The sequence below is a fragment of the Sinohyriopsis cumingii genome, chromosome 5 (genome assembly GCF_028554795.1).
Source record: "Sinohyriopsis cumingii isolate HCF-2022 chromosome 5, ASM2855479v2, whole genome shotgun sequence".
Classification (NCBI taxonomy): domain Eukaryota; kingdom Metazoa; phylum Mollusca; class Bivalvia; order Unionida; family Unionidae; genus Sinohyriopsis; species Sinohyriopsis cumingii.
This window is the reverse complement of record NC_142965.1, coordinates 119909742-119921361: the sequence shown is the minus strand read 5'-3', so window position 1 is coordinate 119921361 and position 11620 is coordinate 119909742. Positions and strand designations below refer to the sequence as shown.

At 34.8% G+C, this 11620-nt stretch overlaps 1 protein-coding gene across 4 annotated transcripts in view; it reads left to right on the top strand.

Moving 5' to 3' along the window:
• Positions 1–329: 329 nt before the first annotated feature.
• The window catches only part of LOC149800067 (beta-arrestin-2-like), a 247941-nt gene continuing 236650 nt past the window's right edge, over positions 330–11620 (top strand). For all 4 annotated transcript variants that reach the window (XM_089959623.1, XM_089959622.1, XM_089959621.1 and 1 more), the window contains exon 1: positions 330–990. In XM_089959623.1, the coding sequence (XP_089815749.1) occupies positions 917–990 (74 nt within the window). In that variant the 5' untranslated portion in view covers positions 330–916. The remainder of the gene's footprint in view (positions 991–11620) is intronic.

The window sequence follows — 11620 nt, the reverse complement described above, 5'->3', positions numbered from 1 at the left end:
CTACGTTAAAAATCTAAATCACACACACACACACCACATATGTAACATAGTGACTTTAAAAATGGAATGAAACTTTTAAAAATGCTCATAGTTAAAACGTAATATGAATAAACAAGTCCGTCTTTACAAACAACTTTTATACATTTTAATCAGATCTGAGAACAATAACCCAGACCGAGTTCTTCAGTTTTTGTGTGTCTATCTTCGATCATTCGTGCAGCCCGGAAGTAAAATACGGGTGTTGATATTTGTTGGGAAATCCCTTGTTGTAAAAAGGAATTCCGTGACGTCTTTGGATGCATTATTACTATTCGGTTGGAGATCACGTGATTGTGGAAAGTACTAACGTAGGCACTCCAAATGTAGGTGAGATTTTTAGGTTAATGAAACTGTAAACATTCGCAGTGCCAATTATTAGGATATCAATTCGTCTGCTATAATATCTGGATAATATTGATACAGTGGAATATAGACGATAGGGGGATTAGAAGAGAGTTGAGAGTCGAGAGATTTATTCAGTGCGATCACTCCGCCATAATGAAGAACTCATGCTAGCCTTAAGTCGGATGTACACAACGAACGTTCTTGCTCCGTGTAAGCTGACACTACAGGGAAAAAGGTCAAGAGGAGATATTTAGGGACGCTGAAGAGCATGCGATAGACTGTATGTAGGCGTTTAGGCTACCCAGGGATTTAGTCTTACGCTTGTCTAGTCATTGAAAATTCTAGCAGGAGATAGCTTAATAGAGTTGGATTCATTATTCAGACACAGCATCCCTTCGCCATTACACACCAAGGCCTACTCACGAGTGACACTGCGCACTACGGTTCCCCGGCAGCCATACAAAAATATAACCACTGACACTGTTTGTAAACGCATCGTGGATTGTAATAATTACTAAGCTCGTGTTTACTGATGGCAAGTTTGGGGCAAAATGGCCCCCTTGATGGGAGTGGCAGCGGAGATTCACAAAAGAAACAAGGAACTAGGTATGTATCGAGAATCAAAGACCATCTGTCAGTCATATGGTATTTGTGTATTGCCTATATCTAATAATAATACACGAATGAGTTACGTTCTGGATATGTCCATCCTATTTTCTCCCATTCCTTGACTTGTGTCTCTCTAAGTTATATTATCCCCTTCACAAACACTTGTCGACCCTATAACTGCAAGAATCTGGAACAGCTGACCTTCTGAGCTGGTCAGTAGACCAGACCATGAAAATTTCAAGGCTGTCTGCTTTTATGTTATCTGTTTTATCATCCAAACCATTATTGGCTATTTTATTCATCATTCATTGTGTTTATAATTCATCAATTATTTGTTGACTGTATTCCTCTTCTACCATGCCACATAGGACCCCTCATCACCACAGCAGCTTTACAGTTTCTGTTGCTTACATTGCAGTCTAAAGTCCAGCTCTGATATATTTTCCTATTTCAACCTGTCAATTGTTTTGTTAAAACTACTATATGTCTGCTCCCTATTCTTCTTACTGCTGACTCCAACATAGTTTTAAGTATCTCAGTATATGTACATCCACAATTTTGCATTTTATATCCATTGCCCAGCAGGACAACATTTCAAGTTTATTTCTTTTAATTTTTGGGGGTTTCTTTACACTTGTGTGGTTGTCATTCAAACTAGAATTCATAAGTTGGTATGCACTATTGTTAGGTTTCCTCCTTTTGTTTTATTCTTCATCTTATTTCAGACCTGGTTAGGAAATGATGGAATGAAAATCGGCCATAGTGCCATTTTAGTTGTTATAAAGTTTTAAACCGAGCATTTTTATGTCTTTGTGTTTAAATGTACATAATTTGCATTTTTAGAGTATATTGCCACATGTACACACCTGTTATGCATTATAACCAGTCACACAAGTCACAATGGTTGACATAGGCATTTAATTTGAGTCCATGATAAAGTAGGTCATGCTAATACCTCATTAACGTACTTGGATCTGTTCAGTGCTATGCCTGAAAAGTGCTGATTTTTGCTCTTTTTTATTGGTTGTCATTGGAAATCACATGTTAGTATCAAATAGTTTTCATATATTAAATTACTAAAAATCAGTTACATATAACTAGTATGTCATAGTCTGGATCTGCTCTAGCACAGAAAGTATTGGGGGAGGGAGTGGCGATTTTACACTCCATTTGAAAAAATGTTGCATCTTCTGAATTAGGAGAGATTTATTAAAGAGGTAATGGTAAATATAAAGTCAGATTTTCATGCTTTTTGTTTAATTTTTTTCTGCACTTCGTTTCTTAACCACTAATCAGGGAGCCCCGAGTGGTATAAAGTGCTCACTATTATGGATCACTGCCATCTCACCTCTGTCTGTGTGGGTTCGAGTCACAGGTTCAGCCTATGTTGGTATGTGAGAAAGCTTGCCAGTAGCTTCTTGTGGGTTGGTGGTTCTTTCCAGGCATTTCCCGGGTTCTTCCTCCACCGTTAATACTGGCTACCATGTATAGCCTAACTTGTGCTGAAAAATGGTGTTAAACCCTACAACGACAACAACAACAACAACAACCTCCTTTAGAAAATATCCTGGAATCATTTCTGTGTCTCCTACTCTCTTATGCCCCGATGGAATCAGAGTGTGCTTTACAGTCTTTTAACCAAAACTGTCGAGTGAGGCTCCATTTCAGTACCCCACACTCAAGACTTTTTTGCTGAATTTGGTGTTGTGAGGTTCATGCCTTGTTATGGACATATTCTCTTGTTCAATGAGAATTATGAATCCACTTCTCTCCTTTGTCAACCAGGATTTTAAACCAAAAGTAGTCACCTCCGGTGGCTCTATTTTACCTATACAGATTCCAGTCTCAGTCATATCTGCACTAGAGATGATCAAGATTGGCTTTTGTGTTCAGTTAGAACACTGTTCTGCAACCAGAATGCCTCAGAAATGATGTTGTTGTTGTAGGGTTTAACGGCATTTTTCAGCACACGATAGGCCATACTTGGCAGCCAGTATTAATTGTGGAGGAAGAACACAGGAAATCCCGGAAAGAACCACCGACCCACTCTCAGAAATGAAATGGAAGGATAAGAAGCAACTTTTATTTCCTCTTAAGGGCTTTGTTGATATTTTGGTCTCCATTATATCATGCTGGATTGGCACCACAATCACATGAATGTAACAGTCACTTACTGATAGAGACCTTTCTTTTATAAAACTTAAAGAACAATGACATTCAAGCTGTTGCTGCCTCATAGGTCCGTCTAAATCATTCTATTATAGATGGAATTTTTTAAAAGACCGATTTAATAATATCTGTTTAAATCAGGGTAAGAACATATCCTAGTTTTACAGATAAACGTGTAAGTAAACACCCTGTTTCAGCAGAGCTATTGCTGTCACTAGGTAATTAAGTCCTGTTTACTTATCAGTTGATAAAAATGGAACAGACAGAATGCCACACCCAGCAGGTTTTAACCTAGTTCTCCAATAATGTTTACTCAGGAAAATGTCAGAATCTCTTGCACCAATAAAGTATCAGGTTGCTGTTGATGTCTAATAACCAGATTTTTTTAGTGAAGTTCATTGTTGAAATTCCTATACATGATGCTTTGCAATTTAGCCCATCAGAAATAGGGTGGAGTACTTTGCAGAGTACTAAATATTTATCATCTGATTAGTTCATCAGATGGTGGAGTACTTTCTAGAGATTGCAGTATGTTGTATAATACTCAATATTGATATGATAATTAGCTCATCAGACATGGATGGTGGAGTACTTTGTAGAGAATGGAATACTCAGTATTTATCTGATGATTAGCTCTTTTGATATAGGGTAATAATAACAATACTAATAATAATGTTACAAGGGTGACACAAGTAGGCCCAATAAAATGTGTTTCTGGTCAGCTGACTGTCCCTGTTTTTTATTGCACATCCTATCATATCTCCCTCAATCTTCCAAGAAGAAAAAAAAATTCTTGAAATTGATTTATGCATCTAATTGAGTCAGTTTAGGTCAGAAATGCTTTGTACATTATACACATTATCAAATAAATATATATATATATATATATATATATATATATATATATATATATATATATATATATATATATATAATAATGTTTTGTAAAAAAATATCCCTACCTACCTACCCTAATTTAAAAACTAATGCAATAAGAAACATTGTTTTGGACACACAATTATCAATAATTGTACAGGCAAATGTATCAGATAAAGCTGGGAAACAAACATCATACAAAAAGGATATAATGGATTGGTGTACATAAAGAGCAACTACTGGTAGGTATGGATTCATTACACTTTGTGTACTCCAACATGCATGTTTAAGAATTTTCTCAGACACACACACACACACACACACACTTTTTATATGATATTATATACATATACAAATCTATCACAATTGATGTTTCTTTAACATCTTTAGGTAGATAGTTCCAAATGATTGGACCCAAGAAAGCCAAAGTTTTTTTTAAGCACTTTAGTTTTGGGCTTGAGAAGAAGAAAGATTTTAAATAACATAGTGCTGCATTGATAGACAAGAAACTGCATTGATATTATTTGTCCGTTTTCATTTATATAGTTGGGAATAAAACCATTAGAAACTTTATACATAAATATTTTTCTTTTGATATAACAAGATATTTTTAGCAAACCTTTTGGTAACATTACTGATATGCACTGACCGTAAGATAATGCTACTATCAACCTAAACTCCTAAAGTTTTCTTTTGCATAATATTTTTCAGGTCCAAATGGATGTGAATAATATTATCTTAATTCTGTTATGTCATTGTTGAGTGATTATCAGCATCACTTTGGTCTTGTCAAAATTGATGACCATTGCATTGTTTACCCATTTTGAGAGTTTTACAAGAGCATTGTGTAAGTTTCTTTCAACAGTATTTTTAGATTACCTAATAACAAGTTGATATCATCAGCATAGAAATTAGTTTCATTATTTACTATATGCAAATAGAGATCATTTATAAACATTATAAATAGCAGTGGCCCTAAAATAGATCCTTGAGGTACTCCACGTCACAAGTTTTTTGTCTGACATGACACTGTTTAACTTTTTCCTTTCTTCCTTTCAGTTACGACTTAAACCAATTTAAAGAGTTGTTGTTGAGCTTGTAAACTTTTAATTTTTCAAGTAAAATATGACGATCAACTGAAGAAAAGCTTTCATAAAATCAACCAGCACAGCTCCCACCAGTTCTCCATTTATATAAAGCTTTGAGCCATTTTTCAACCATTCAAGCAAAACCAGTTTTACGTGAAAGATTTGAGCCTAAGTCTGATTGTCTATCTATTGTGTTTATCAAGAGAAATCATTAGGGAGTAATGAGAATGCTTATTTATAAGACTGGAAGGATTGAGAGATTCCTAAATTTATTTATTTCGTTATGAGGACCAGATTTATGAAGAGGTGTCACATTGGCATCCATCAGTTTGTCGGCGAATGTATTTATTTTTATACTAAGATTACACCTGTGTTATGCTTTCAAAAATGAAAGGTGCTGCTGACCTTTTTAGTTTAGGTTCAATTAAGTCAGCACCTGTGTACTTTGTTACTTCTGAATTTTACAGATATTTGAGTTTTTTGTTGAATTTAATATTTTTCTGATGATTAGCTTATCAAACAGGATATATTTTGCACAGTACTCAATATGTTTATGATTAGCTTATACAACATAGGGTAGAGTACTTTTTGGAATACTATAAACTTTTTGTCTGATTAGCAATCTCATCAGACAGATGGAGTTCTTTGTAGAGTACCCAATATTTTTATCTGATGATTAGCTCATCAGACATGTGAAGTACATTGTAGAGGGTGGAATACATTGTAGATTACACAATATTTATTTGTTGATAAGCTTATCAGCCTTTTAAGTACATTGTAGAGGGTGGAGTACTTTGTATAGTACTCAGTATTTATATGATCAGTAGCTTATCAGACGTGTGAAGTACATTGTAAATGATGGAGTACTTTGTAGAGTACTCAATATTTATTTGATGATTAGCTCATCAGACGTGTGAAGTACATTGTAGAGGATGGAGTACTTTGTAAATTACTCAATATTTATCTGATGATTAGCTTATCAGACAGGGTAATTTGTAGAGTACTCAGATACAAGTACTTCAGACTTTCCTAAATGCACGTAATTGTAATAATTCTTTTTCAAAAGGTTCTCATATAAAAATGAAATACTTTTAATATTGCAGGTGCATCAAATTCAGAAGCATGACATGTTACTATTTAAATATAAAAGAGAAAAAAAATCAGTCTCTTTCTCTGCATACCAGATAACTTTATTCCAAGCTGATGCAGGTTTTTGCTTAATTTGTGCTACTTTCAATAAAAGCTGCCAGCACACTAACAGAATGGGCATAACTGTTTTTAAGCACTTCTTTTATTTCATCTTTAAATCCCTCATATTTTCAGATTCTCCTAATTTTCAAATTGCAGCGGTGCATTCCCCTTCCTGCATAAACTTACTTTTTCAGAATACATGTAGATCCAGTTTTCACATCATATGGTTTAACTTCATAAAATAAAGCACGCATTAAATCTAATAGAATTCATGTAATAGCTATCAGTGGTGTCACTCAGGTTGGTGTCACCCAGTGCGGTAGCTCATGGTGTCACCCCCATGGGCCTCCTTCCGTAACAGACCATACAGAATCCTTAGTAATGTCATTTTGGTGTCACCCCCTCTGATGGTTTCACCCGGTGCAGTCTGCATCCCCCTAGCGACACCACTGCTGTGCCTGCTTGTCATGTATTTAACTATGATCGGTTCTCCGCTTATGAAATCCGACTAGACCAAGCAGTGTGTTCTCTGTAAAATTTGCAGTTTTTCATTTCGGTGTCACCCCTCTGAGATGGTGTCACCCGGTGCAGTCCGCACCCCCCTAGCGATGCCACTGATAGCTATTAAGTTGGAGAAAATTTACTGTTTATACTTGCATTTAATTTGAATAAAACTGCATTGACCCATATCTGCCATGACATAATGTGTTAGTTTGTTCAGATTAATTGTATAATGTGCCAGTTTGTTAGAATTGATCAGTAAAACAAGCAACATATACCCTGAACTCAGCTCAGTTTCCCCTATTTCCAGGACTCTGGTTTGCATGCAAAATATTTTGACCAAGCTTCTTTGGAAGAGCCACAAAATTCATGTCATGTCATCTATTCACAACATTGAAGTAGTTTCTATGGATCATAACCTCAAATGCATGCCATTAGCTGTCATTAGGACCACCTTGGCTCTTTGCAAAACAGTGATCAAAATATTGTGAGTGCATTAAACTTTAATTATCCATTCACATCTTTTTGGTCAGTCCTACAGTCAATCCTATTACATGTATACAGATGGCCAAGACATTTCAAATAGATTGTGGTTTCCTTTTCAGCCGGTTCCCATGCTACCGGGGAAAAAGTCGGGAGAACTGATAATTTTTTCCCGACCCTGAAAGGTCCTTGAAGTTCACAAATATTGATGAAAGCTGGGAAAAACCCGGGAATTTTCCGTCTCCACTTGACCCCCAAAACAATCACATAATTGAGTCTAAACTGATCATGAGTTAAATTATATCGAGTTCAAACCAGAATATTCGGAGGGTACAGTATGGATCATTTGGGTGCATGCAATAAATATATATGCTGAGTAAATCCAAAAAGCTCAGTAGATTGCTTGATATCTGTATCTCTCATTACATAGAAGGTATGAAAACCAGTCTAGCATCACAAGAGGCCCCATGATCGTGGCAAAGCATAGCCGCTTACCTAATGGCAGAGCAAACTTAATTGTTGTTAGATCGAATGATACATGCATTACCTGTTTTCTCAGAAATTATGAGCATTAAAATCGTTAAGTCTTTAATCTGCTGAAAGACAATATAAAACTATGGCATTGATGGAATGTTACCTTGCACTCATGATTTGCATTGTCAGTCGCATGATTACACAAATCTAACAACCTACATTTTCAAATGTTGTAGAGAAAAAAATAAAATATTAAATGAGTCTTATGCTGGTTGTAATAAAAATACAAAAATGAAAGAACACAAAATTCTCCATATTTATATATTCCAAGAACAACTTATGGAGTTTTTTATCACGTGACTACATCGTTGACCTTTTCTCTCTGCTTGATGAATCAGACTGGCCAGATTGCTGGTTTTTACAAAAAGTATCTGACTTTCAATTAAAATAATTGAATTTCTGTACAACAACATAAAAAGGAGATTGTTGTTGATATCATGTGAACATTTTGATATCCTCATTTTAGATTTGTGAAGTCATGTGACTAGTAATACAAATGACAAGTACTGGGTCTAGTTTTATCTAGGCCATGCGTTCATCTTGTTTGACTGCAGATTTACGACATAACGACTATAATACTTGCCATTTTTTAGAAAATAGTGAAAATAAAGGTTAATTTGCCAAATTGTATTCATGTGATGGTTGTCCGATAGTTATGTGTTGGTACGTCACTGTCTTTTGAATGTATATGTGTAGTTTTTCAGTCTGCTTGTGGTTCTGAAGCGATAAAAGACGTGAGAATAGTCAAATCGAGCTGAGGGTTGTGGTCATGCTGGCACTCCTTGTTTTCATTTATATTACCAATAAGGTTATTTCATGTCAGAGATTTCTCCGTACTTTATTTATTGATAAAACGTCAGACTCCTCACTGCCCGGCCTGCCACGGGGACAGTGCTTGAACCTGCAACCCAGAAAATCCTATTTAGAATCATACAAGTAACTACATTTTATTAAAGATGGAAACATATACCTTAAAAGAATTATGCATCACAAAGTTTCCAATTTTGCAAGAAGTTTTTCTGACACGTACAAAGTTGTCTGCTGCCCAACTTATCAGCATGCCACTAGAACGGGATTCTCACAAAATTTCTCGCCGTATAGTCTGTTTCCAATTTTTTGAAGATGTAAACATGTTATACCCTATTCATTGTTGTTTCTCTTTCACATAATAGCTCATTTTTTATATAAAATATTGAATTTTACTTTTAAAAAATTATGAGATCAGTTTAGTTGGCTTAATATTGCTTGCCATTTATTTTGTAAAACTAGCTATAAACCTGATCAAATTACAAGACTGAACTGCTGACAGAAACAGTCCAAAGTAATGTATCTCATTTCTATAGCTGTGTGCAGAAGTCATGAAAACACGGTGGTGGTATCCTGTGTGTCCAAAATTAATATTATTTTGAACTGAATATTGTGGTTACAATTGCCATTTTTCAAATGGTAAGCATTACAGTATTTTATTTTCGTCAATGGGTTGAATTCGGTATGCATTTTACTTCAGTATTGGAGATGGAAACCTTAGGCATGCAGAAATGCCTGACAGCATTGTATATATTAAAAAACGATACAAGCCCTTGTGTCAATACAGGCTTGGGGACTGGTTTAACGAATTACAAGAAGATGAGTTGATTTTACAGACAATTGAGCCCTTGTTTATACAACAGTATATAATTTTGAAGGTCTTTTGTCAAAATTTAAATCAACCCTTTTGAAAATGTTTTTTAAATGATGGATATTTGACCTGATCGTCTTTGGGAGATTAGGTTGTTTGAAAAATATTGTTTGGAATTTTTTATTGGCACATATAAATTCGGTGTTAAACTCTTCTCATTACAAGACAAAAATTCCAATTATTTGCATTTTTTTAATTTTTATATACTGTATTAGAAAATGTTACTTTCTATGAGATGCACATATATAGATTTATTTAAAATTAAAGGAAGGAAACAAAACATAATTTATGTTCATTATATTGTTCCCACTTAGCATCATAATGCGGCAGAATGAAGTAGAAATTTTTATTCTGTACAATGAAATGACTTTACATGGCAATTTATAGGAATATAATCAAACTTATTTCTTGTGATACATTTTGTGGTTTTGTACATAATCATCTTTTCTGACTTTTAGATAGAAAATGCATGTTTTATAATCTAAAATGTTCCTTAATTCCATTCAGTGATGGTCATATGTGAACCTTGAAAAAAGTAATTTCATCTTGGAAAACCCCAGGAAATGACCTGGAAATTAATCTTTAGAAAAGCGTGGGAACCATGTTTCAAGAAGAAATTTCAGGAAATGGAATGTATATAAATTGCTGCACCAATACACATCCAATGCATATTTGTGTCTGGCAGAAATAGCTGAGGCAGTGCACATGGCCATCATCATCAGCTTTTTTTTCTTCTTGAGGGAATTCAGTTTGAATATTAACAAATATCAACTGCAATAAAATCCTTTAGTAACACTTCAGAACAGACTTCATCAGATGTAACAAAAGGCTTCACTTTCCTTGTGCTGCATACTGCATGATATTGGGATTACACCAAATATACAAGTTTATTCACAGTTGAATGGCTTTAGTTGTAAGGTTTATTGGAAAGGGATAATGAATTAATCTAGCAGTCTTGTAACCAATAAAATATGATCTGTAACTTTCTATTGTAAAAAAAATGGGGATTAAAAAAGAGATCCTGACTGATAAAAATGGTTTGATTCAAATTTTGAGACGATTGTAGTATATTAGCATATGATATCAACCATGCAAAAACTGATGGTTGAATTTGGATATTTCTTAAATAAACTTTGTACATTGTAGTTGCCATGGAACTTGGATGGGACATGGCTCTTTGTGTATCGAGGTAAAGATTTTCCTGGTGGAAGAGATTAACAATTATGAAAGTCCTTGTACAATGAACCATAATTACCATGTCCTACGAATAAAAGGATTAAGTTTCAACATAATTTTTATATATCGATATCACAGTATTATTGCTATTGGGATAAAGTCATGGATCAAATTAGTCCCTTTCTGGGACGGAATTAATGTTCGCTTGGTTTAAACAATGATATATTAATACATTATAATATTGTGTATTGGCAAATAAATACATGAAGAAGAAAAACCCACAAATGTGAATGGAATTTAAAGACAGTAATGAGATTGTAAAGTTATGCCATACTTTTGAAGTAAATTCTTGAAAATATTTTGCTTAGTTATATTTCTGCGTGCAAGTATTAAATGAGATCTTTGTCAGTATATTAGTTCACTTCATCATACCGCTTCGGTGGCCTAGTGGTTAGAGTGTCTGCCTCGGATGCGGGAAGTCATAGGTTCGATCCTCGGTCGAGTCATACCAAAGACTTACCAAAATGGTACTAACAGCTGCCTCGCTTCAAGTGCTCAGCATTAAGAGGTTAGGTTTAGGACTGGTTGGCCTGGTGTCAGGATAATGTGAGTGAGTGGGACATCATGCTACATGTCTATGGCATGATATCCCAGTGCTAGACATCACTGTAAACTGTCACACTGCAGACATTGTAGTGATATGACTGAAATATTATTAAAGCTACGTTAAAAATCCAAATCACAAACACAGCAGTCATTCATACATGGCTTGGATGGCATACCCAAATTCTTGTTAGTCTTTGATATGGAAAACCAGTATGGCTTGCTATGTTTGAAATCATAATCTACACCAAGTTTTAAAACCAAATTTATGTTGGAAAGAATGACATATTGGATTCTGCTCAATCAAAGTTCCAGTGTGCATACTGGA